The sequence below is a fragment of the Petromyzon marinus genome, unplaced genomic scaffold (assembly GCF_048934315.1).
Source record: "Petromyzon marinus isolate PM22_M1 ecotype Great Lakes invasive population unplaced genomic scaffold, UKy_Petmar_22M1.pri1.0 PM_G_Scaffold_19, whole genome shotgun sequence".
NCBI classification, from domain to species: Eukaryota; Metazoa; Chordata; class Hyperoartia; order Petromyzontiformes; family Petromyzontidae; genus Petromyzon; species Petromyzon marinus.
In genome coordinates this window covers 1,776,535-1,803,919 of record NW_027422750.1, presented here as the reverse complement: position 1 = coordinate 1,803,919, position 27,385 = coordinate 1,776,535, and the positions used below count along the sequence as shown (strand labels likewise).

General features: G+C 54.1%; 1 protein-coding gene across 1 annotated transcript; it reads left to right on the top strand.

Moving 5' to 3' along the window:
- The first annotated feature begins 15 nt into the window (after positions 1-15).
- On the top strand, positions 16-24,306 carry LOC142912130 (activin receptor type-2B-like). The gene is made up of 11 exons (XM_076060448.1): positions 16-30; positions 66-166; positions 375-475; positions 8,924-9,081; positions 12,595-12,772; positions 13,589-13,845; positions 17,342-17,475; positions 17,711-17,822; positions 17,946-18,084; positions 20,614-20,744; positions 22,608-24,306. Exons 1-11 carry the CDS (start codon positions 16-18, stop codon positions 23,256-23,258), a joined length of 1,977 nt encoding a protein of 658 aa, XP_075916563.1. The 3' UTR covers positions 23,259-24,306.
- The last annotated feature ends 3,079 nt before the right edge of the window (positions 24,307-27,385 follow it).

Sequence of the window (27,385 nt, the reverse complement as noted above, 5' to 3'; positions counted from 1 at the left end):
GCACCGTGGTTTGTGATGGTGTCGGCAGCGGTGGCGGCGAGGAGGGGGAGGAGGGGGAGGAGGAGGGGGAGAGTCGTCGCGGGTTCTGCTACGCGGCGTGGCGCAACGTGTCAGGCGACATCCTGCTGGAGCGTCAGGGCTGCTGGGTCCACGACTGCCGTGGAAGGTGAGGAGGCAGACCGGTCAGACCAGCACACAGCAGCCCCCTCCTCCTCCTCCCCACCATCTCCTCCCCCCCACCTCCTCCCCACCATCTCCCCTTCTCCTCCTCCCCACCATCTCCTCACCTTCATCTCCTCCTCCCACCCACCACCTCCTCCTCCCCCCCCACCTCCTGCTCCCTCGTCCCCCTCACGGTTTCCCACTGTGACCAGGAGCAAGTGCGTGGAGTCCAGTAGCAACCCGTTCGTCTACTTCTGCTGCTGTGACAGGGACCTCTGTAACATCGACTTCGCCCTACGGCCCAGGGCCCACGGTCAGTTTCGAGCCGGGAGAGACGCTGGAGATGGTTCGTGAGGCCGGGAGAGTTGATGCCATTCAAGCTCTCTCTCTCTCTCTCTCGCTCTCTCTCTCTCGCTCTCTCTCTCGCTCTCTCTCTCGCTCTCTCTCTCTCGCTCTCTCTCGCTCTCTCTCTCTTTTTTTACGATTAGAGGAAACAAGAAGATGCTCGGTGTAGTCGGCACTTTGCTCCGTTCATCATTTCGTTTTTTTTTGTTTTGTTTTAATGCTTTGCTTTATGTAAACCCCCCCCCCCCCCCTTTTAAATGAAAGACCCAACAATATATATTTTTTTCTTCCCTCCTTTCCCCTTCCCTCTCTCTCTACCCCCCTCTCTGCCCCCCCTCTCTCTCTACCCCCCTCTCTGCCCCCCTCTCTCTCTACCCCCCTCTCTGCCCCCCCCTCTCTCTCTGCCCTCTCTCGTCCTACTCCATTTGGCTTTCTCTCGCGCTCTCTCTCTTTTCTTTATAACTATGACAAGTGCTGCATCTGCACGCAGCCCTTCCCACAGTCAAATGGCCTCCGACGGGTAGCTTAGATCTGCATGCAGAGCTCTCCGTCATCTGCCACCGAGCACACGGCCTCCTCCAGCGCCCACTGCTCCTTGAAGGCCGGCGCGGCGTGGGTCAGCCGCGCGTGGCGGAACTCCAGCCACACCCTGGCTCCGACCAGAGTGCGGAAGATTCCCAGGCTGCTGGCTGGACGTTGCCCCTCCAGGGCCACCTTCCTCGCCCTGTATATGGCGAGCTTGGCGTAGCCGAAGAGCACGTTGACCAGCCCCTGAAGATGTTGGGGTCCGTCGCCCTTCGGGTATCCAAAGATGAGGACCGTCGGGGAGAAGTGGAGGCTGAACCTTAGGAGGATGTTTCTCAGGACCTTGAACAGCGAGTCCAGGCTCTTGCACTCCATGTATTGGTGCACCACCGTCTCCACTTTACCGCAGAACCGGCACTCCGGGGACGTGTCGGTGAAGCGCGCCAGGGAGACGTTGGTGGTGACGGTGCCATGGGCGATGCTCCAGCTGAGGTCGCCGATGCGGTTGTACGTCGGGCTGGAGTAGAGTTGCCTCTAGCGAGGCCTCTCCGGAGAGACGCAGGGCAGGGCTTTCCTCCAGGCATGGTCCTTGTGGCTCCTCAGGGTGTCCTGTTGGTGGAACCGGACCATGTAGGAGTAGAGCACCTTCCTCTTTACATTTGCGAAGGCCACCTCCGGTAGGTCTTCTAGCTGGCACAGGTTGTGATCCGCCTTCGTTTGTCGGCATTGACGATGCAGTGGCACGACTGAGAGCTCCGGTGGAGGGGGATCGAGAGGGGCCTCGTCATCCCCAACGCCGATGGGGGGCGTTCTCCCCGCTGCCGCTGAGAAGGCCCCCTTGGCTTCGGCCAGGATCCGGGCAGCCACCCAGAGCGGCTGCAGCCCTGTCTTTGCGGCCATGTCTGCTGGTCCGAGCCACCGGCCCCGTGTTTCAGGCTCCACCAGATCCCCCATCCTGGTGAGCCGTGCGTTGGCGAGGTGCCTCTCCATGCCAGGGGTGGTGGTGGTGGATGGCAGCTTTGTCTGTGGGTTCCTGAGGATCGGTTCGAAGACCAAATCCACGGCGGATCGCGGTTGGTTCAGCCTCCTGACGGCAAGGGAGCTCCATGTCTGCAGGACGCTTCTGTAGAAGGGTGGCAGCTGTCCCAGTGGGAGGCCCTGCAGGTCCATGTAGAATAGTTGTTTTGAGCACTGCAGACCCCCCAGTTGTTTCAGGAGGAAGGAGGCCGTGACGCTCCAGGCCGGTGCAGGGGCGGCGTGCAGGAACTTTTGCGCCGCCTGCAGTCGGAAGGTGGCCAGCTGACTCCGCACGCACACCAGCCCGTGACCGCCCTCGTCCAGTGTCAGGGCCAGGACCCCAGCCGCGACCCGGTGTCCTCCACCCGACCAGAAGAAGTCGAGGACTCGCTTCTGAAGTGCGTTAACGAGGCTCATGGGGGGGTGCAGGGAGAAGAGTCGGTACCACAGCATGGACGTCACCAGCTGGATCACCACCAACGTCTTTGTCCTGAAGGTGAGGAACTTGCACAGGCGACCCCAGGTGCCCAGCCGCTCCTTCACCTTCTCCTCCAGCTCGACCCAGTTCCTCTGCGGTGGTTCCTCCTCTGGTCCGAGGAACACTCCCAGGTGGTGCAGCGATGTTGTGCTCCAATTGATGGCTTTTGCCTTCTCGGGACACTCGGTCATGTCCCACGCTCCAACCAGCAGGCCGCTGCACTTTTGCCAGTTCATTTTTGATGAGGAGGCCTTCGAAAAGACCTCCTGGCACTCATGCAGCAGGGCGACATCAGCCAGGGAGCGCAGGATGAGGAGGACGTCGTCGGCGTATGCCGTCAGGACCAACTTGACGCTTGGTTCCCTCAGCACCAGGCCGCTGAGTCTCCGCCTTATGAGACTCAGGAAAGGCTCTAATGCCAGGGCATAAAGTTGGCCCGACAATGGGCATCCCTGTCTCACTCCTCGCTCGAATTTGACCGGGGCAGTGAGGGCACCGTTGATCTTGATCATGCACTCCGCCTTGATGTAGAGTAGGCAGATCGTTCGGACAAAGGCATCCCCAAAACCCAAGGTCTTGAGGGTTCCCAGCAGGTACTTGTGGTCCACTCTGTCAAAAGCCTTTTCCTGGTCAAGAGCCAGAAACGCGACTGGGATGCCCAACCTCTGGGACACCGCGATGAGGTCCCTGACCAGGAAGATGCCGTCGTGGATGGTTCGTCCGGGGATGGTGTAGGACTGGTCCCCGTTTACGACTTGTGCAATCACCCCTTTCAGTCGCAGGGAGAGAGCCTTCGTCAATATTTTGTAGTCTGTGTTCAGGAGGGACACCGGACGCCAGTTTTGTAGGTGCCTCAGGTCTCCGTTCTTGGGAAGCAGAGTGAGCACCGCCCTCCTCCAAGACTGAGGCATCACCCCGGCGACTGAGGCTTCCTCCAGCACCTCTCTGTAGTCCTCCTGCAGGTATGGCCAAAAAGCGGCGTAAAACTCCCCTGTTAGCCTGTCTAACCCTGGGGATTTATTCGGGGCCAGTCCTCTTACAGCTGCGTCAAGGTCAGTCCTGGTGAGCTTTTGCTCTAGCAGCTCTTTCCCGTCTTCCCCCAGGGTGGGTAGACCACTCCATGCCTCCGCCTGGGCCGGTTCCGATGTTTCTTCAGGGGAGAACAGGTTGCCGTAGAAGTCTCTGATGATGGTCGACTTCTGCTGGAGTTCGTGCACCAGGACACCATCACCATCAAAGAGGCACTCCATGGATTTGTGTCTCCCATTCTGCCTCCCGAGGGAGTAGAAAAGCGGGGATCCTGTGTCGAGGTCCGTGATGAGCTTCACCCGGGATCGCACAAACGCTCCCCTCGTCTGCTCCTTATGTAGCCCTTTGAGACGCTCCCTATTCTCCTCGTATTCTTGGAGAAGAGCAGGGTCGCTGTCTTCGGCGAGGCGACCCTCCAAATTGAGGACTCGGGCTTCCATGTCGGTGATGTCCACGTTCTTCAGTCTGGTGCTCCCCCAGGTGTATTGTTGGCACAACAGCCTGGTGTGCACTTTGCCCATATCTCACCACTGGGCCAGAGAGTCGGACTGCGTTTTGCTTTTTCGCCACTCTTCCCAGAAGTCCTCGAACATTTCTAAGAAGGTGCCATCCTCCAGCAGTGAGTTGTTAAAATGCCAGTGGGATGCGCCCTCACGGGCCCTCTCCAGCCTGACACGGAGCACGATGAGGTTGTGGTCCGTGAAGGGTGCCGCCCTGATGCCAGTCGTTATGGCGCACATCACAAAGCTCTTAGAGATGTAAAATCTGTCGAGCCTGGACTGCGTCACCGAGCCATCGCGCCTCGTCCTCGTGTACGTGAACTGGCGTTGGCCCGGGTGATGTATGCGCCACACATCCACCAAGGCGGCGTCCTCCAGGAGTCCCTGCATTTCCCTCTTAGGCCCTACTCCCCCCGGCTGCCCCCCCCGAATGATCCAGGGCGCCAAGTGTGCAGTTGTGGTCGCCACCCACAATCACGCACTCGTCGTCCGGAATCCCGGCCAGGTGCCTCCTCAGGAGGTGCAGAAACGGGATCTTCTCCTTGTTGGTCACAGGCGCGTACATGTTCAGTAGGTGGGTGGTGACATCGCCCACCCTGACCGTTACCGCGAGCAGCCTTCCCTTCACCACTTGGGTGTGGATGATGAGCTCGGGATGAAACCCTTTAGCGAACAGGGTCGCGACTCCACAGGAGGTGTTGTCAAGGTGGCTGTAGAAGGAGTCCCCTCCCCACTCCTTCCTCCAGTCATCCTCGTCCTCGACCGTGAGATGCGTCTCCTGAATGAAGAAGACAGAGGCAGCCTGTTTCCTCGCAAGAGACATTGCGGAAAACCTCCGCACTGCCTCCCTGCACCCGTTCACGTTCAGGGAGCCGATGTACATAGGCATTGCTTATTCCTTTCCCCCGTGGCCTCCCACCTTATAATTTGTTTGCGGAAAAATGTCAGCTTTGCCCTCTCCTTGCCCCGGGACTCGAGTCTCTGCTTGGCAAGGAGTCTCTCTGCTTGAGTCACAGAGGCCTTTATTGCCTTGCTGTCCTTCCATCGAGCCAAGGCAATGTCTGCTCTGTCTTTCCTCATGTTGGTCTCGTCGAGGAATTTCCAGAGATCTTCCGAGGAGATCAGGGGAGTCTGAGGGTCAAGGAGTGTAGACCCCTGGCTGCTCTCGCTCCCCATGCTGAAGCAGTCGTCCCGATCTGAATCGATTTCCTCGGCGTCCGGCTCCGCTAGAAGGGCTGCAGCGGCTGAGCTGGCGCATGGCCCAGCAGCGTCCTCTCCCCCAGTGTCAGGGATGGCCTGGGATGGCTCCTGCTCAGGCTCTTCGGGTGGATGGCCCGGTGTCTCTTCCGCTGGTTTTGGATCAGCAGTGGGACGGGGACCTTCCTCCTCATTCCCATCCATTTCGTCCTTGCCCTTGGTGAGTGTCTCTCTGCCAACTTCTACCTCTTGGTCAAGGGCTTCCTGTATAGCTGGTGGGGAGTGAGTCTCTATGACAACAGTAGGCGGGTCGATTTCCGTGGTGATGTCGCCTTCATCGTCGACGGTCTCCTGCTGTAGAAACCCTTCCCCAGACGCACGCTGCTTCTTCCTCTTGGCGGGTTTCTTCCTCGCCGCCCACGCGTCACTCGGCGTGGCATCCGGGAAGGCAAAAACCGCGTCTTCGGCGTCTGGCAGCTGTTCTGCTTCCTCCCCTGGTGTGGGGGGTTTCACCGCTTCTTCCTGTTCGAGGTCTGGGAGGGGTTCCTCCTCTGAATTTGACCCTTGAGATCCGGGTCCTTCTGTATTCTTCCTCTTGCGATTTGTTCCTTGAGGCGGCGAAGTTGGGGCCACAACTTCAGGTGTAGGAGGATTCGTGGCTCGCGGGCCCGGTGTGGGCTGTTGGGGGGCTTGTTGTAATAGGGGCTCTTGCTGCTTTGCCCCCCTTGCTCTGCCTCCCTCCTCCCCGCTCTTTTCTCCGACCCTCGCCGTCGTTGGTTTAGGGCAATCCCTTCGTAAGTGCCCCTCTTCTTTGCAAAGATTGCATCTGATGCAATCTTTGGCATAAAACAGTCTATGGGCAATGCCTGCATTGACAATGACAAACGAGCCCTCTTCCTGCTGTCCGGTAGTCAGCAGGACGTGCACCTGCCTCTTGAAAGATAAAATGTGATTGAGAGCAGGATTTCTGCACCCCAGTGCCAAGGCACGTACTGGCACCACGATGGTGCCCAGCTTGGACACGTGTTCCAACACGGCCTTGTCGGGGATGTAGGGCGGCACGTTCCAAACGACTATTCGCGCCGCCACCGAAGCGATGGGTTCCAGCTGGACGTGGAGTCCCCCCACGGTCATCCCCTTTTCGACGGCCGCATCTGCCACCTTTTTCGTCGTCAGGAAGAAGACGGCTTTCCCGCTGACCTTCGAGGCGTGGGTGATGGTGGCTGGCGGGACGATGGCGGCCAGGGCCTCGACGTACGCCTCGATCGTGACGGAGCTCGAGGTGTAGCAGCGGATGCCGTTCTCGCGCAGCGGCAGTGGTCGCTGCGCGCTTGGGGGGGTTGGCTTTGGAGGAGAGGCCCTAGTGGGGGGCCTCGTGACTCCAGGCAGATTGGCAGCTGCGACCTTTGCGTAGGTGGCCATTTTATTCCTGCTGCCTTCAATTTCTACCTGACTGTGGTGCTGCGCTTCTGTACAGAGCTCCCCTTGAGAGAATGTAAACTGAGGATGAATAAAGAATCCTCGTTTAAGAAAATAATGAAAGGAAAAAAGAAAGGAAAGAGATATATTTATTCAATAAACTATTTTTATTGAATAAATTATGAAGCAGTAAATGAAAAAATAATTTGATAGTGATATCTAATTATAAATTTGCGTGTTAAATAAATTAATGTATTTTGCAAACAAATCTACTTTTTAGAAAAATGTGTTTATTAAATACATTCACTCATCGTTAAATCAATATAACTTAGAGTCCTTGCACACTCGTGGAGGCAAACAAAAAACGCAGTGTTAAGGAATCATTAACTAATAGGTTGCTTTAGCCTCAAAGTAAACAATTGCTTGTGTGGCCTTAAATTGTGAGGCACCTTTGTCAAGGTTTGAAAGGGTCAAGGTGCCTCACTTCTGTAAACCAGCTTAAAAGACGCTACGAATCTTAACAACGTTCATTGAAGCTCTGTCGTCCCGACAGGTCTGTTCCTTTCACCTGAAGAAGGCCACTTGTGTTGTGGCCGAAACGTCGTGAGAATTTTATTGTGTTATTTTATTAATTTATTATTTTATTCTCATTCTACGTGACTTTACCGAAAGAACCAAAGAAGATGAATCCTTGCAGTCACAAAAGCTTTAAATCGAAATTTAAGATAGGAGAGTGGCCTCCTCGACGAGGGCATGGAAGTGGCGATGTTAATGTGAGAGATTAGCGTGATGTTATTGTAAAATTGAAGAGTGGTGCAATCCAAAGGCATGCGTGCAAACCCAACGGGTGCAATCCAAAGGGCATGTGAGTATGTTAGTGCAATCCAAAGGCATGATAGTGCAATGCAAAGGACACGTGAGCATGAGAGTGCAATCTAAAGGACATGTGAGCATGAGAGTGCAATCAAAAGGACATGTGAGCATGAGATATCTAAGAGAGATGCATAGAGAGATACACACAGAGAGTCGGAAATAACAGCTGACATAGGCAGGTAGGATGGAAACATCACAGTCAGTTAAGACTGTACCTGGTTAATAACGTCCTTCCAATGATTGCTCAGTTTGTACCCATCTTCTTGGTTGGAGTTGTGTCTGTGTTTATGTATCTGGATGGCTTCATGAACAAATCTCTGAAGGTAGCCGGTAGGTTTGCAGAGTACCTCCGTCTTGGAAAAATCAATTTCGTGTGAACCCACAGCGTTAAAACAATGATCGGCAACGGCAGAGGTATTAGTCCTACCGTGTTTCAGATCTACCTTGTGTTCACGAACACAGTCCGAGACATGTCGTTTCGTTTCCCCAATGTCACTGTTGCCTCAACCATAACTCAGTTTGTAGACACCAGGGTATTGCATGTCAGGAATCACATCCCTTTCAGATGGGATTAAATCACTGATTTTGTGTACTGTGTTGAAACGAACCTGGATCTTGTGCTTGTTTAAGATTTTGGAAATCTATTTGGTAACCCCTGCTATGTACAGTAAAGTGATGGTCTTGGTTGGATCCTCAGAAGGTTGTCTCCGCATGGCTGGGGAGACAGCTTTGCAGATGTACGGTCCGAGTATCCGTTCATCCTGAGGGCTTGGTGTACGTGCTCCAACTCACTGGCTAGGTGGTGCTGGTCGGAGATGCAACGGACCCTATGGTGTAGTGTTTTGACGAGGGAATTCTTCTGGGCTGGATGGTGGTGGGAGTCAGGCTTTAGATAGGCATCCGTGTGGGTGGCTTTCCTGTAGACCGAATGTCCCAACAAGCCATCAGGTCTCTTCTCGATCAAAACATCCAGGAATGGTAGCTGATGACGTCGTGATTTATTTTATTTTATACCTACGTGACTTTGCCGAAAGAACCAAAGAGTATGGATTCCTGCAGTCACGAAAGCTTCAAATTCGATGGGAGCCTTTAACAATGGAGTCTATTGGAGCCTTTAACATTGAAGTCTATGGGAGCCTTTAACATTGAAGTCTATGGGAGCCTTTAACATTGAAGTCTATGGGAGCCTTTAACATTGAAGTTAATGGGAAACTTTAACATTGAAGTCTATGGGAGACTTTAACATTGAAGTCTATGGCAGCCTTTAACATTTAAGTATATGGGAGGATTTAACATTGAAGTCTATGGCAGCCTTTAACATTGCAGTCTATGGGAGCAGCCCCTGTGAGTGGCTTCACAGCTGAGCCTCCTGTTGCAGAGGGCACTCAGCAGCCTACGCCGGTGGCCAGGCCGGTGCCCACGCCGGTGGCCCTGCTGGCCGTCACGACGCTGCTGCTGCTCCTGCTGCTGCTGCTGCTCTCCGTGTGGATGTACCGGCGATGCCGCAAGCTGACGCACGCCACAACGCCTCCGCAGGTGGTGGTGGTACTATGTGTGCGTCTGTGTGTCTGTGTGTGTGTCTGTGTGTGTGTGTCTGTGTCTGGCAGAACAACCCCCTCCCTCCTCGTGGTGCCGGACGGGCAACGTCATGGGCAGTGCCGTGGGGGGAGGGCCAATTCCGATTGGCCTTTCCCCTCATTGCGTCTGTGGCCACCACAGCAGCTAAATGGGGGCTCTGGACGGGTGCGAGGGGCTGGTAACCCCTCCACCTTCAATAAATTACCACTAAACCATGTCTAAAATATCTAATGAATAAGCTTGTGCCGGAGGCCCCGGGGGGACAGGCGTCTTTGACGTCTCCTGGCCAAACCCCATTTGGCGGAGCCAGGAGATTGATTCTTTACCCTCGGGGCTCCTCCATAAACAACAAAAAGCCACTACGGATGGCCACGTGGAATGTTCGAACGCTCACTGCGGAGGAGAGGCTGCCACTCCTCTGTCGGGAGCTGGGCCGGTACCGTCTGGATCTCTGTGGCAATCAGGAGGTCCGGTGGACCAGCTATGGCTCCTGCCACTATGAGGAGTGGACAGTCCTCTACTCGGGGAGGAGACTACTAAACAACAGGGAGTGGCTCTTCTTCTGGACAAAAGAATGAAGGGGGCGTGGGAGCGTGGCGGTGATTTGTGGGAAGCTGTAAGCCCCAGGCTACTTTGGGCTCGCCTTCCCATCAACCGGAGGCGAGGAGTGGTGGTCAGGGTTACTTATGCTCCCACCGAAGACGAACATCCGTGGAGGGATGCTGGCAAGGTCGATGAGTCAGATGCCTTCTATGACCTCCTGTCATAGGTGCTGGCTAAAGTGGCCCCTCGGGATAGAGTCATCTTGTTGGGTCACTTTAATGCCCGAGTTGGTCATGATGCTGGCACTTGGTCTGGAGTGATTGGAAAGCATGGGCCAGATCAGCTCAATAACAACGGTAGGAGGCTGCTAGATTTTTGTGCAGCCCATGGGCTTTAAATTACCAACACGCTGTTCAGGCATCGGCGCATCCACACAACATCATGGACGCATGCCGGGTCCAAGCAAGAACATCTGCTGGACTACATAGTGACGGATCAGCGGATGTGGGTCCATGTCCTTGACACCAGGACCTACCGTGGAGCTGATCTGCCCTCTGACCATCGACTTGTCATCTGTAAGATGCGCCTGCCATTCTTCCACTCGGGTGGTGGGTATACACCCAGGACCCCATTCCAACCTAAGGTGGCCTGGTCTCAGCTAGCTGATGAAAGTTGCAAGCAAGAATTTAATCATCGCTTGCGGCTGGGGTTAGCATCGTCCCCCACTCCTCCAGATGTCTAGGGTACATGGGTGAGGTTTAGGACTGTGACTGCGGTCCAGACCTCCCAGAAACCCTGGCTGACAGAGGAGGTGTTCAGGATAGTTGAGATAAAGCGACAGGCCCACTCGAATTGTCTACAGCATCCCACGTCAGAGAATGAGGAGGCTTACCGTAGCCTTCGCTCAGAGGTTCGGAGAGCCGTGAGGCGCTAAAAGGATGGGTGGTGGTCGCGGGTTGCTGTGGAGATGGAGTCTGCCTCAATGGCCCGCGATCACAAATCCCTATTTAACTCCATCAAAAAAGTAACCTGCAGCGCCATACCTATTACCATCATTAGGGGGAAAAACGGGGATCCAATCTCCGACCCCCACGAACAGGTTTGCAGATTTGCTGAGCATTTCTGTGAAGTCCTGGGGGAAGGGAAATCCCTCGACATGGGGATGAGCCTGCAGAGGCTGCGGTGCCCCAAATATTTTAAGAAGTCACCCCTTGTGAGTGGTTGGCTGAGGTGCCATCTGTTGAGGAAGTACTAAAAGTGATCCAGAGTCTGAGACCAGGAAAGGCACCGGGCAGAGATGATCTCCCAATCCACAGTCATTCCCTCCCTTCTCTACGCTTTAGAAACGTGACCCCCCCAAATGGAACATCTTCGCCAGTTAGAAACATTTTGGCTGGCCTTCCTACGATCCATCCTGGGTTTAACCAGGCTCGATTGTGTGAGGAGCTCACAAATCCTTGAAAGATTTGGACAAAGTCCCATCGGTGAGCTCCTACGGCAGGCAAGGCTGCGTTGGCTGTGCCATGTAGCCCGAATGCCCAGCCACTGCATGCCTAAACAGCTTTTGTTCAGCCGGATCGAGAGGGCTAAATGGGCGCGGCACGGGCTAGAGAAGAGATGGAGTGATGTGGTACAAGAGGATGTGGAGCTGAGTGGATTTGCCGATGACTGGTACCAGCGGTGTCAAGATCGGCCTCTGTGGAGGAGGCTCGTGAAGGACGCTGCTGGGCAGTTGGAGGCAGTCGCCCTCCAACAACAACGGAGGGCGGAGGAGTGACGCTCACAACAATGAGCGGAGCGCTGTGTGGCTAAGGCACAGCAGGTTGGCACAGTAAGGGGCACAGGTGGTGCATCAGCCAGTCATCTCAGTCATCTCAGTCAGTCGACCCGTGGCACCTGCTGGGTCTGCCCCATGACCTCCTGCCAGCGGGCGTTCGACACTTCTAGTGGCCTCAAGGTGCACATAACCTGGCACAAGCATCGTGGTGATGTCACCGCCACTTAGTGGCGAATGGCGGTTGTTGTTGTGTCTGTGTGTGTGTGTGTCTGTGGGGAGCGGCAGTGTAGTGGTTAGCGCGCTGCGCTATGAACCTGGCGACCCGAGTTCGATTCCCGCTCACGGCCAACACCGCGTGGATTATCTGAACCGGTCCTGGGCCTCCCCTAGATCGACTAAGCCTGAAATGAGTACCCAGTGCGATGTGTGAGCATTGCCATCGGGGCGACAACGGCGGCCGGGCATGGTGCTGGGCAACTCCCCCTCCAGAAAAGAGAATTGTTTTGAGTCAAATAAAAACGTTGTTTCGTTAAAACAACCGCCACCCGACACGGCCAATCAGTAAGGTTAGTGTCACGTAAACAAGACGTGGCCAATTCATTACTAGTATATAGTGTAGTGCAGAGTGTCATGTATAGTAGTGTATAGTGTAGTGTATAATAGTGTAGTGTATAATAGTGTATAGTGTAGTGTATAGTTGTGTAGTGGACAGTGTAGTGCATAGTAGTGTATAGTGTAGTGGTGTATAGTGAAGTGGTGGATAGTGTAGTGTATAGTGTAGTGTGTAATATAGTGCAGTGTATCGTGTAAACTTGAGTGTATAGTGCAGTGTATAGTATGGTAGTGTATAGTGTTGTATATCTTGTGTATAGTGTAGTGTATGGTGTAGTGTATGGTGTAGTGTATAGTGTAGTGCATAGTGTAGTGTATAGTAGTGTATGGTGTAGTGTATAGTAGTGTAGTGTATAGTAGTGTAGTGAATGGTGTAGTGTATAGTGTAGTGTATAGTGTAGTGTATAATGTAGTGTAAAGTGTAGTGTATAGTAGTGTATAGTGTAGTCACTTGCCCTGCCGGTCTGTCGAGGCTACGCGACGGGGGGTCTCTGCCGTTAACGGCAGCAAGGGTGGCTGACGGTCCACTTCGCCAACAGGAGGCGGTGAGCCTGACGGCGCTGCTGCTGCTGCGGCCGGTGCGCCTGCTGGAGTTTAGGGGCGGCGGTCGCTTCGGCTGCGTCTGGCGCGCTCAGCTCCTGTCTGAAATCGTCGCGGTGAAGATTGTCCAGCCCGTGGTGAGACCCCACACACACACACACAGACCCTACACGACACGTGTTTCTACAGACTGGCGGAGGCCCACAGAGACCTACAGTGACCCATAGAGACCCAAAGAGACCCATACTCAGAGAGACCCACAGGGACCCACAGAGACCCACAGCAACCCACAGAGACCCACAGTGACCCATAGAGACCTACAATGACCCATAGAGACCCATAGAGACCCATACTCAGAGAGACCCACAGCGACCCACAGCAACCCACAGAGACCCACAGCAACCCACAGAGACCTACAGTGACCCATAGAGACCCAAAGAGACCCATACTCAGAGAGACCCACAGCGACCCACAGAGACCCACAGCAACCCACAGAGACCCACAGTGACCCATAGAGACCCATAGAGACTCACAGCAACCCACAGAGACCCACAGAGACCCACAGTGGACCCATAGAGACCCATACTCAGAGAGACCCATAAACACCCACAGAGACCCATACTCATAGAGACTTAACAGCAACCAACAGAGACCCATCGAGACCCATAGAGACCCACAGCAACCCACAGAGACCCACAGCAACCCACAGAAACCCACAGTGACCCATAGAGACCCATAGAGACTCACAGCAACCCACAGAGACGACCCTTAGAGACCCACAGTGACCCATAGAGACCCACAGAGACCCATACTCAGAGATTCACAGAAACCCAGAGACCCACAGAAACGCACTGCGTGTGTCTGCGTGTGTTTCCATGCGTCTCCATATGTCTCCATTTCTCCGCGTGTCTCTCGTGTGTCTGCGTGTGTCTGCGGATCTCGCCACGTGTGTCACCCCACGTCTCCGCGTGCATTTCTGCTTCCCCCCGCGAGACTTCTGCGCCTCTGGACGTGACCTCGGACTGGGTAACTTCACGCGTTTGCTCCCTCCTCCTCTTCTCCCCGCCGTCGTCATCGGCATTGTCTTCGTCCGAGACGCTCAGCAGAACCAACGGCTGTGGCAGAACGAGGTGGATATTTTCGGCACGCCCGGCCTGAGTCACCGCAACCTGCTGGAGTTCATCGGCGCGGAGAGGCGGGAAGGGAACGCCGAAGCCGAGCTGTGGATCATCACCGCCTTCCACGAGCGGGTTCATAGACTCACTCACCATGCAGAGACTCATAGACTACTCACGTAGAGACTCATAGACTACTCACACAAACACACACGCACAAAGACACACATGTAGTGCGTTTAACCGAGGTGCACACTTGATCTTGGAGGCAACATGTTTATTACCACAGGTTAACATTCACAGGATAATGACTTAGGATGGTGACCACCACAGATGACTATATACTTAGGATGGTGACCACCACAGATGACTATATACTTAGGATGGTGACCACCACAGCTGACTATATACTTAGGGTGGTGACCACCACAGCTGACTATATACTTAGGATGGTGACCACCACAGCTGACTATATACTTAGGGTGGTGACCACCACAGCTGACTATATACTTAGGATGGTGACCACCACAGCTGACTATATACTTAGGATGGTGACCACCACAGCTGACTATATACTTAGGATGGTGACAACCATGGCTGACTATATATTTAGGATGGTGACCACCACAGCTGACTATATACTTAGGATGGTGACCACCACAGCTGACTATATACTTAGGATGGTGACCACCACATATGACTATATACTTAGGGTGGTGACCACCACGGATGACTATATACTTAGGATGGTGACCACCACAGATGACTATATACTTAGGGTGGTGATCACCACAGATGACTATATACTTAGGATGGTGACCACCACAGATGACTATATACTTAGGATGGTGACCACCACAGATGACTATATACTTAGGATGGTGATCACCACAGATGACTATATACTTAGGATGGTGATCACCACAGATGACTATATACTTAGGATGGTGACCACCACAGCTGACTATATACTTAGGATGGTGACCACCACAGCTGACTATATACTTAGGATGGTGATCACCACAGATGACTATATACTTAGGGTGGTGACCACCATGGCTGAATATATACTTAGGGTGGTGACCACCACGGCTGACTATCTACACGCTGGACGGGATAATTACTAAGTCGGACCAGGACAGCGAACACGCTGCCTGGTCCACGCGCGCGAAGACCGGAGACCGAGGACCCAGGCTTGAAGATGGCGGATTGATTCCCAGAGACCGCCCAAATTTCAAAATTTCACTTTCCTCCGTCGAGACCGACCATAACAGCATTCAATTTGAAGAAATTAAAATCCCAATGCCTCCTTCCGATATCACCACAGAAGTCTTAAGCGTCCGTATCAAATCCCATCTCGGCCCACTCACTGTGATCAACGTCTACACCCCAACCGACCAGTTCTTGCCCTCGTAACTATCAGTTCAAGATAAATCGACTTTTACCAAACAACGACTCAATTTACACCATTGGAACCTCCTTTGCCAGTAGCAAAATATGATAATTGGTTTTTACCCTTATATCTGGCAACAAACTGACACCTTTTTTTTACAAGGAGTCATGTTTGCATTGACCACAATACCTGCGGTCCAACACCCATGTTAGACGAGGGCTCTAAGGAAAGCTGTCTCGGGTGTGGACCAATCAATTTCAAGTACAGTGCCAATACATTATCAGAGTTGTGTGTTTTTTGTTTGCATTCCGACCGCAGGTATTGTGGTCAAAGCAAACGTGACTCCTTGTCAAAAATGTGTCAGGTTTGTTGCCAGATAAAAGGGTAAAATATCTTGAACGGCTCCCCCTATGGGGTACTCGGTGAAAATCAAACCAGAGTTCCATTATCTGGCCCTTCATCCTCACCAGATATCTCAATAGCATCAGGAAACCTCCTGTCGTCAATCGGCTGGCAAGTCTTTAGGGCCCTTGGATCCTTCCACCTACCAATTGTGTTGACCCTCAATGCCGCCAAGCCTTTACAAACTCCTGAACATCGCTTGTATTACAACTTAAAAAAAAAACCAACTGGCCACTTTTTACTTCAGAATCAGAAGCATTATTCGCCGACAACATCAACCATATCCACACATCCGCACATAACTCTGAAAATATTTTCATAAGCATCATCGCAACCACCACCAAGCACACCACCCCGGCGGGTTGCTACAACCAACGCCTCCCACTAGCAAAAACCCCCAAAATTCTAGATGTAACCTTTGACACCATGTTTAGCTTCGCTCAACACGGCAGAAACGTCCATGCAAAGGTTAACCGAAATAACATCTTACGAGCTTTAGCCGGCACATCTTGGGGTCAACAAAAGGAGACTTTACTCCTAACCCACAAAGCCATTGGACGTCCCATCATCAATTACGCCAGTCCCATTTGGTGCCCAAACCACTCCTCTACAGGTTACCAAAAGCTCCAAACCTCAAAAAACCAGGCACTTCGCCTAGCTACAGGATGCCACCTCGTGGCGCCCATTGACCATCTCCACCAAGAAACCAAAGTTCTTCCGATTCAAGAACACTGCAAGCTTCTCACCGATCAATATCCGGCATCATGCCACTCGACAACGCATCCTTGCACAAAGCTACTCAGAGCCCCCCCCTGCACCTGCTAGGGAAATGAAATCCACCTTCCTTTACTTCAGCTCCACCAACGTGCAATAAACTTTAAACGCTCTTCCACCAAATAGCACCACCAAATCAATGTAGAACCACTTGCGCACCGCCGCCACCGTGCACCGCCTGAACGCCTACAAGCCCCCAATGTCATGCTAGGGGGTTGGCCCCCACCCATAGCAGACGATGAAAAATCCCCAGACCCGGGCAACTCGCACAAGACCGGCTCGACTCCGTTCAGGTGACTGCTGCTCCGTGCTAGCCGAATACCAACATCGAATCGACCCAAACGTCCCAAACTGCTGCTGCCCTTTGTGCCAAGCAACGCCAGAAGACATCTCCCATTTTCTCAGTTGCCCAAAACGCGGACCAAAAATTAGATCGATTGATCTCTGGCTAGACCCTTCAAAAGTGACGATACAACGCCACCTATAAACAGAAAGTGCGAGGAAAAGAGCAACACACAGAGACTCATAGACTACTCACATAGAGACCCATAGACTACTCATCCAAACACTTACACTACTACTACCACTGCAACCACCACTACTATAACCACTACCACTACTACCACCACTACTATAACCACTACTACTACTACCACCACCACTACCACTACCACCACCATCACCACCACTACTACCACTACTACCACCACCATCACCACTACCACCATTACCACTACTATCACCACTACAACCACTACTATCACCACCACTACCACCACCACCACCACTACTACCACCACCACTACCACCACCACCACTATCACCGCCATCACCACTATCACCACTACCACTACTGCCGCCACCACTACCACTACTATCACCACTACCACTACTATCACCACCACCACCACCACTATCACCACCATCACCACCATCACCACTACCACCACTGCCACCACCACTACCACTGCCATCACCACTACCACCACTGCCACCACCATTACCACTACTATCACCACCACTACCACCACCACTGCTGCTGCTCCCCTCTCATCACCCCAGGGCTCCCTGTCCGATCACCTCAAGTGCTCCATGTTGTCGTGGGCCGAGCTGTGCCACATTGGCGAGACGTTGGCATGCGGCCTCGCCCATCTGCACCACCACGTTCATGGAGGCAAGCCAGCCATCGCCCATCGGTATGTCAGTAGCAGGCCGCCCACAGATCACCGTGGGTGGCGGAGTGGGTGGGGGGGGGGCCCCTGCCAACCTTGGGTTCAGACTCCGCTTGCTGCTCACGCTGCTCTCTCTGACCCTTCGACCGCTCGAACGCGATGAGAGAAAACTAAAAACTAATCTAATCTTGAAACTCTTTTTGTTATTATATCACCCCAATACCCCCACCCCCCCCCCCCCGTCCATCTCTACCCACAGCGACTTGAAGAGCAACAACGTGCTGCTGAGGAGCGATCTGTCGGCCGTCATCGCCGACTTCGGCCTGGCGCTCAAACTCCAGCCGGGCCGCCCGCTCGGCGACATCCCGCGGGTAAACGCCGTCGCCGCTTGCTCGTCGGAGACGCCGAGCGTCGGACGCCGCCGCCGTTCGTTACCCGCCAAGAGACCGGAGAGCGTCGCGCCGAACGTGAAACCCGAGCGTCGCGCCCTGCAGGTCGGCACTCTCTGCTACATGGCCCCCGAGCTGCTGGAGGGCGCCGTCTGCTTGCGGCGCGACGCCTTCCTTCGCATCGACGTCTACGCCCTGGGGCTGGTTCTGTGGGAGATCGCCACACGCTGCACGGCCGGTGGCGGTGAGTGGCGGTGGCGGAGGCAGCGTGGCCCCGGGGGAGACAAAGGCCGCCGGGGCGTGGTGCTGGCCGACCCCGCCCACCCCGATACCACGGTGCCGACACCACGTGATGTGTGTGGGGGGGATCTATGTGTGGGTGTGTCTGTGCGTGTGTCTGTGTGTGGGTCTGTGCGTGTGTCTGTGTGTCGGTCTGTGCGTGTGTCTGTGCGTGTGTCTGTGCGTGTGTCTGTGCGTGTGTCTGTGTGTGGGTCTGTGCGTGTGTCTGTGTGTGTGGTGTGTGTGTGTATCTTTTTCTGTGTCTGTGTGTGTATGTGTCTGTGCGTGTGTCTGTGCGTGTGTCTGTGTGTGGGTCTGTGTGTGTGTGTTTCTGTGTGTGTCTGTGTGTGTGTGTCTGTGCGTGTGTCTGTGTGTGTGTGGTGTGTGCGTGTGTCTGTGTGTGTGTGGTGTGTGCGTGTGTCTGTGTGTGTGTCTGTGCGTGTGTCTGTGCGTGTGTCTTTGTGTGTGTGTGTTTCTGTGTGTCTGTGTGTGTGTGTAATACCATCATTAAGGGAAAGAACGGTGATCCAATCTCTGACCCCCAGGAACAGGTTTGCAGATTTGTTGAGCATTTCTGTGAGGTCCTAGGGGAGGGGAAATCCCTCACCCAGGAAAAGAACATGGGACAAAGTGGGGATGACCCTGGCGAGGCTGCGGTGCCTCAAATATTGGAGGAAGAAGTCACCCCCTGTGAGTGGCTGGCTGAGGTGCCATCTGTTGCGGAAGTACTGAAGGCGATCCAGAGTCTGAGACCAGGAAAGGAACCGGGCAGAGATGATCTCCCAAGCGAAATGCTGAGGGAGGGTGGCGTTTGTGCACAAACTGCCCTACATGACATAACAACAGTCTGGACCACTGGATGGGTTCCGCAGGATTGGAAGGATGCTCTGGTGGTCCCCCTCTTTAAGAAGGCGGACCACACAGACTGGAACAACTACAGGGGCATCTCACTCCTCAGTGTGCCGGGAAAGGTCCTGGCAAGGATTATTCGACATCGCCTTGCCAGGCACGCTGAGGAGAGGCTTGCGGAGCCCCAATGCGGTTTCAGGAAAGGGCGGTCCTGCACTGATGCCATATTTTACGTCTGTCTGCTACAGCAGAGGTGTAGGGAATTCCAACAAGACCTACATCTCTGCTTTATTGACCTGGTCAAGGCCTATGATACCATCAGTAGGCCTGGGCTCTGGGTTGTTCTTCGTGCTTTTGGAGTACCTGACCCTCTGCTCACAATCATTAAGGACCTTCATGATGATGAGCGGGCCCGGGTAAAACTACGTGGCTGGGAGTCGGAGCCATTCGCTGTACACCTTGGGGTGCGACAGGGATGTCCTCTGGCTCCCACATAATTTAACATCTATTTTGACCACGTAGTTCATGAGCCCTTCAATAGCTGTACCGGTGGAATTTCCATCGGGTACAGATATAATGGGAGGCTGATCGATGCCCGGGTGCGGTCAAGGGATGGCTCCCTATTGCTCAACAATGTTACGTATGCCGACGATCTGGTGATAGTTGCTCACTCAGAGGAGGAGTTGGAGGCGCTGCTGCTGAACCTGGAGCTTGCCACTAAGAGGTAGGACCTTACCATCAGCCCCACCAAAACTAAGCACCTGCCTGGGTATTTTGTACCATCGGTCAATCCACCCCCACAACTCCCAATTGGTGACGGGGCAGTTGTGGAGAGAGTGGAGAGTTTCTCAAACCTGGGCAGTGTGCTCATGACCGGCTCCGGTTTAACAGCAGAGGTCTCACTCCGAATCAGTCGAGCGGCAATATCTTTTCATCGGTTGCGTAACGCTGTATGGAGCTACCTGGTCTCTCACTCCGCATCTCCAGGTCTTCTCGGCCACGGTCATTCCCTCCCTTCTCTACGCTTGCGAAACGTGGACCCCCCGGTTGTAAACTTTTAGGGTGGCCTGCCTACGATCCATCCTGGGTTTAACCAGGCTGGATTGTGTGAGGAGCTCACAAATCCTCGAAAGATCTGGACAAAGTCCCATCGGTGAGCTCCTACGGCAGGCAAGGCTGCGTTGGCTGGGCCATGTAGCCCGCATGCCCAGCCACCACATGCCGAAACAGTTTTTGTTCGGCCGGATCAAGGGGGCTAAACGGGCGCGGCATGGGCTACAGAAGAGATGGAGTGATGTGGTACAGGAGTACGTGGAGCTGAGTGGACTTGCCGATGACTGGTACCAGCGGTGTCAAGATCGGCCTCTGTGGAGGAGGCTCGTGAAGGACGCTACTGGGCAGTTGGAGGCAGTCGCCCTCCAACAACAACGGAGGGCGGAGGAGCGACGCTCACAACAACGAGCGGAGCGCCGGGTGGCTAAAGCACAGCAGGTTGGCACAGTAGGGGGCACAGGTGGTGTGTCTGTGTGTGTCTGTGTGTGTGTGTGTCTGTGTGTGTGTGTCTGTGTGTTGTGTCTGTGTTGTGTGTCTGTGTGTGTTGTGTTTGTGTGTGTGTCTGTGTGTGTGTCTGTGTGTGTTGTGCCAGGCGTGCTGGGTGAGCACCGCGCTCCCTTTGAGGACGAGGTGGGTGAGTGCCCCACGCTGGATGAGCTCCAGCACATCGTGGTGCACGGCAATGGCCGCCCAGCGATCCAGGAGCCCTGGCTCAAGCACCCGGTCGACATCTCACTCAGTCACTCACTCAGTCTCTCACTCACTCACTCACTAGCTCACTCACTCAGTCACTCACTCAGTCACTCAGTCACTCACTCACTCAGTCACTCAGTCACTCAATCACTCAGTCACTCACTCAGTCACTCAGTCAGTCACTCACTCAGTCACTCAGTCACTCAATCACTCAGTCACTCACTCACTCACTAGCTCACTCACTCAGTCACTCACTCAGTCACTCTCTCACTCACTCAGTCTCTCACTCACTCACTAGCTCACTCACTCACCTGCTTACTCACCTACTCGCTCACTCACTCACTCAGTTACTCAGTCACTCCCTCACTCACTCACCCACTCAGTCATTCACTCACTCGCTCACTCACTCGCTCACTCACTCAGTCACTCACTCACTCACTCACCCACTCACTCAGTCACTCACTCACTGGCTCACTCACACACTCCCTCACTCACTCACTGACTCGCTCACTCAGTCACTCACTCACCCACTCACTCAGTCACTCACTCACTCTCTCATTCACTCCCTCACTCTCTCTCCTACTCACTCACTGGCTCACTCACACACTCCCTCACTCACTCATTCACTGACTGGCTCACTCACTCACTAACTCGCTCACTCACTCACTAACTCGCTCACTCACTCACTCACTAAATCGCTCACTAACTCGCTCACAATACTCACTTACTCTGTCATTCACTCCCTCACTCACTCTCTTACTCAGTCACTCACTCACTGACTGGCTCACTCATTCATTCCCTCACCCACTCACTCCCTCACTCACCCACTCACTCACTCAGTCACTCACTTGCTTACTCACTCACTCAGTCACTCACTCACCCACTCACTCACTCAGTCACTCACTCACTCACCCTCCTACTCACTCGTTCACTCACTCAGTCACTCACTCACTAGTCACTCACTCGCTCACTCAGTCACTCACTTGCTTACTCACTCGCTCACTCACTCAGTCACTCAGTCACTCACTCGCTCACTCACTTCCTCACTCACTCAGTCACTCGCTCGCTCACCCACTCACTCACTGAGTCACTCACTTGCTTACTCACTCACTCACTCAGTCACTCACTCACCCACTCACTCACTCAGTCACTCACTCACTCACTCACCCTCCTACTCACTCGTTCACTCACTCAGTCACTCACTCACTAGTCACTCACTCGCTCACTCAGTCACTCACTTGCTTACTCACTCGCTCACTCACTCAGTCACTCAGTCACTCACTCGCTCACTCACTTCCTCACTCACTCAGTCACTCGCTCGCTCACCCACTCACTCACTGAGTCACTCGCTCACTCACTCTTTCCCTCCCCTCCTTCCTCCCTCTATGTCGTCTCCCTTCTCTCTTAGCCTCCTCTGTCGCACCTCCTGGTCAATGTTCCTAGGGTGCAGCGGTGGCTATGAGATGTTGACTACCTCACCTGGTCTACAGGAGGCCGTGGGTTCGATCCAGACCCTGACGATGTCTGCTGCTGTATTTGGAGTTGCGTTTTAACCTCTGATGATGGTCACTCATCCAGCAGTGGATTGACCACGACTGATGTCACATTTACCATCGTCTCTCCCGGTCTGTCAATCGGTGATTGATTTTGATCTTTCGCTATCGGCGGTGGTGGCGTGGTGGTGGTAGCGGTGGTGGTGGCAGTGGTGGTGGCTTGGTGGTGGTGGCTTGGTGGTGGTGGTGGCAGTGGTGGTGGTGGTGGCAGTGGTGGTGGCTTGGTGGTGGTGGCTTGGTGGTGGTGGTGGCTTGGTGGTGGTGGTGGCTTGGTGGTGGTGGTGGCTTGGTGGTGGTGGTGGTAGCGGTGGTGGTGACGATGTTGGTGCGTGACTCCCAGGGACTGTCCCAGCTGTGTGTCACCATGGAGGAGTGCTGGGACAAGGACGCGGAGGCTCGCCTCTCGGCGCACTGCGTGGAGGAGCGTCTGGCGCAGCTGCGGACTGACCCGGGGCTGCCTGGTGGCAGCGGTGGCACCACAGCCGCCGCTCCACCCACCACCACCACCACTATCATCACCGCCCCTCCACCCACCACCACCACCACTATCGTCACTGCCCCTCCACCCACCACCACCACCACCACCGTCACCGCCCCTCCACCCACCACCACTATCGTCACTGCCCCTCCACCCACCGCCACCGTCACCACCGTCACCGCCCCTCCACCCACCGCCACCACCACCACTATTGTCACCGCCCCTCCACCCACCACCACCACCACTGCCCCTCCACCCACCACCGCCACCGTCACCGCCCCTCCACCCACCGCCACCACCACCACTATCGTCACCACCCCTCCACCCACCACCACCGCCACCGTCACCGCCCCTCCACCCACCACCACCACCGCCACCGTCACCGCCCCTCCACCCACCACCGGCACCGCCAGGCCCTTCTGCTCCGACCCCGGCGTCGTTGTCCGTCTCTCCACCCCGACACCCCCTTCACTCCTCCTCCTTGTCGCCCCCATCGAGGAGTCGAGCCTCTAGGCCGGGGCGGGCGCGGTGGGTAGGGGTGGGGGGGGTACCCCATGAGTTGGACGAATGACCATCAGCTTTGCTAGGCCTGGCTGGACAGGCTTCACTAGGCCTGACTGGACAGGCTTTTCACTAGGCCTGACTGGACAGGCTTCACTAGGCCTGACTGGACAGGCTTTACTACGCCTGACTGGACAGGCTGTTTTCACTAGGCCTGACTGGACAGGCTTTGCTAGGCCTGACTGGACAGGCTTTTCACTAGGCCTGACTGGACAGGCTTCACTAGGCCTGACTGGACAGACTTCACTAGGCCTGACTGGACAGGCTTTTTCACTAGGCCTGACTGGACAGGCTTCACTTGGCCTGACTGGACAGGCTTCACTAGGCCTGACTGGACAGGCTTCACTAGGCCTGACTGGACAGGCTTTGCTAGGCCTGGTTGGACAGGCTTCACTAGGCCTGACTGGACAGGCTTTTCACTAGGCCTGACTGGACAGGCTTCACTAGGCCTGACTGGACAGGCTTTTCACTAGGCCTGACTGGACAGGCTTCACTAGGCCTGACTGGGCAGGCTTTTATACTAGGCCTGACTGGACAGGCTTCACTAGGCCTGACTGGACAGGCTTTTTCACTAGGTCTGACTGGACAGGCTTCACTTGGCCTGACTGGACAGGCTTTTTCACTAGGCCTGACTGGACAGGCTTCACTTGGCCTGACTGGACAGGCTTCACTAGGCCTGACTGGACAGGCTTTACTACGCCTGACTGGACAGGCTTCACTAGGCCTTACTAAACAGGCTTTACTAGCCATAATAGAGGTGTTTGGGTCTTTACTAGGCCTGACTGAACAGACTCCACTAGGCCTCACTGGTCAATCCACAGCTGGATGAGTGACCATCAACCTTTCCTATACTGTTAAAGTCCTATCGTGTTTGTGTCTTGTGTTGTTTTTGTTGTAACGTTCTGACACCGTGCCCCCTACTGGACATCTGTGACACACCAAGAGCTTTACAGCTCTTCAGATTCCTCCGGTGTTAATAAAGACTGGCATCACTCTCAAATGTTTGTCGTTTGTAAAGCTTCCGCCCCATTACGCTCCCAATGACTATGACGCATTAGCAAATCGTAGCCCGTTTAGGATCAGCAAGATCACACACCCACAACAGGGGTTGTGTATGGGTTAGTGTATAGGGTAGTGCATAGGAGTGTAGTGCAGTGGCGTCACTAGGGGGGTGCGGGGGGTGCGGACCGCACAGGGTGACACCATCAGAGGAGGTGACACCAAAATGACTGTACAATTTCTGTTCAATGTTTCAGTATAAATGTATTATTTTAATAAATAAATATATTCCTGCAGTTCTATAGCTAAGTCCAGCTTACACGCGCAGCGGGTTTTATGGAAGTCAGAGACAAATCTTGGAGGCGACACTTTTATGCAACATAAACACCCGGCAGTACAGTCCCAGTCTCACACAGGGCGATGGGCCCTTCCAACCACTGCCTGGGGAGTTACTGCCTCCGGGCAAGCGTTGCCCTGTCACGGGGCTACAACTCTGGGTCCTCCGGCTACGGGTGCCCTAGAGGAGGCTGCACCGACCCGACCCAGCCAAGGTGCGGGTTCCGACCACTGGCCCACTCGGACCCGGCCCTCACAAAGACATCGGGCCGGGGGTATCCCAGGGTCTCACAACTGAGCCACACAGAGTCCCGGTCCTTACAAGGGCAGCGGGGCTAGGGGGTCCCAGGGCACTAGCCAGCCGGTCTTCTGGCTTCTGTCTTGGACTGGCCCCGGACCCTTCCCGTGGTCCGGCTTTTATACCCAGCACCGGTGCGTCAGCCCCTGACTCCGCCCACCTTCCAGAGAGTTCCAGAGGGGGCTCTGGGGGATCCCAGGACACCCCATAGCCCCCTCCTGCTTTGGGGCTGGGGATATAGCGACTGCCCCTGCTGGACCCTGCCTGCCCCTGCAGGTAAGTGTACACAGCCCATTGACATCGCCACACGTGTGTTGTGTTGTATAATGACGAGTAAACTTCTTACGAGGCACACTCTGTTTATTGTCTTCTCTTACACAGTCCTTAACACACACAGAGGGGTATACGGTCCCCTCAACCGATACCCTAAGAAGGTACAGCGTCCGGACTTAGCGGGACCTACACACAAGTCTCTTGCTAACCTAAGGAGGTACAGCATCCTGTCTTGGCGGGACTTACACGTCTACCGCTATCCTACAGTCCTCCGGCTTGGACCTAGGGAGGCTATCTGACCCACCGCTGGCCTGGCGGGTCTTGACCACTGGATACGCCGAGCCTTAGCCCTCAGAAGGGCCGGGAAGCCGGGTCCAGGGTCCTGGCTATCTTCAGCCCGGGCTTCGGTCTTCGTGTAGGGAGAGAACTCACCCTTATACCCGTTTGTGGCCAGGTGTAACCAATCCCACATTCACACGTGGAACTGTCTGATTGGTTCTTACCAAACCGTGGCTACGACCCACTTCACCTCGTCTGACCCTAACCGTTATCTACACCGAGGTAACGCTGCACTGCCCCTTTGATACCTAGTGGCCATGCAGGTTACCGAACAGTGAGTAGTTAGCACCTCTACACGTGTACAATACACCTACAAAGGCTAAAACTCTATGCTAATTTACTTTTTAACCTAATGCGCCCCGGTCAGAGCTGTCGTTACTACCCAATCACAGTGACGCTTCGAAGTCACGTGGTTTCGTCTGCACGCGCTGCCGGTTTCGGTCACTGCTGGTGTTTCTATAGTCGCTGAATTTTGTCAGATTTTCTGGTGTTTTAGCTACAATATTGCGCCATTTAGTTTTTGTGAACCTATATCGATAACGTTTTTGAGAATGAAGTAGTAATTAAAAGCGATATTGTCATTTAAAGGTGTAATTTTAATGTTGCTCGTTGTTTACGTCACTAATATTGCCATTGCATTCAGTGATATATGGGAATTACGATGTACGAGTAACGGTACAAAAATCTCAGGAGTCTGTATGGTCTGGTGCGGGCAGAGGTCCATGAGGGGTGACAACATGGGTCACCGCACTGGGTGACACCAATCCTAGCGACGCCACTGGTGTAGTGTATCGCGTAGTGTACACTATACACTACACGATACGCTGTTTTATGTGTACACCACAGCATGCACGCGTAAAAATACACTATACACTACCACGAAAACTCCATATGTACAGCAGCAGATATCGTCAAGGTCGAGATGGAACCCACGACCTCCTGTAATACCAGACAAGATAGTTAATCTCCAAGTCACCGTGGTGATGATGATGATGAGAGAGAGAAATAACTCCAAATGTACAGCAGCAGACATTCTCATGGTCTGTATTGACCCACGACCTCCCGTATACCAGGCGAGAGAGATAATCTCCTAGCCACCGTGGTGGTGGTGATGATGGTGATGAGAGAGAAATAACTCCAAATGTACAGCAGCAGACATCCTCAGGGTCTGTATTGAACCCACGACCCCCCGTGTACCAGGCGAGAGAGGTAATCTCCTAGCCACCGTAGTGGTGATGATGATGATGAGAGAGAGAAATAACTCAAAATGTACAGCAGCAGACATCCTCAGGGTCTGTATTGACCCACGACCTCCCGTATACCAAGCGAGAGAGTTAATCTCCTAGCCACCGTGGTGGTGGTGATGAGTGATGAGAGAGAGAGAGAGAAATAACTCCAAACGTACAGCAGCAAACATCCTCATGGTCTGTATTGACCCACGACCTCCCGTATACCAGGCGAGAGAGTTAACCTCCTAGCCACCGTAGTGGTGATGATGATGATGAGAGAGAGAAATAACTCCAAATGTACATCAGCAGACATCCTCAGGGTCTGTATTGACCCACGACCTCCCCTATACCAGGCGAGAGAGTTAACCTCCTAGCCACTGTAGTGGTGATGATGATGATGAGAGAGAGAGAAATAACTCCAAATGTACAGGAGCAGACATCCTCATGGTCTGTATTGACCCACGACCCCCCGTGTACCAGGCGAGAGAGTTAACCTCCTAGCCACCGTAGTGATGATGAGTGATGAGAGAGAGAGAGAAATAACTCCAAATGTACAGCAGCAGACATCCTCAGGGTCTGTATTGACCCACGACCTCCATATACCA

Coding starts and splice junctions, on each gene's coding strand:
- LOC142912130 (XM_076060448.1), top strand. Junction 13,846..17,341: donor TCACCGCCTTCCACGAGCGG/GTTCATAGACTC, acceptor TCATCACCCCAG/GGCTCCCTGTCCGATCACCT. Junction 17,823..17,945: donor CGCTCGGCGACATCCCGCGG/GTAAACGCCGTC, acceptor CGCGCCCTGCAG/GTCGGCACTCTCTGCTACAT.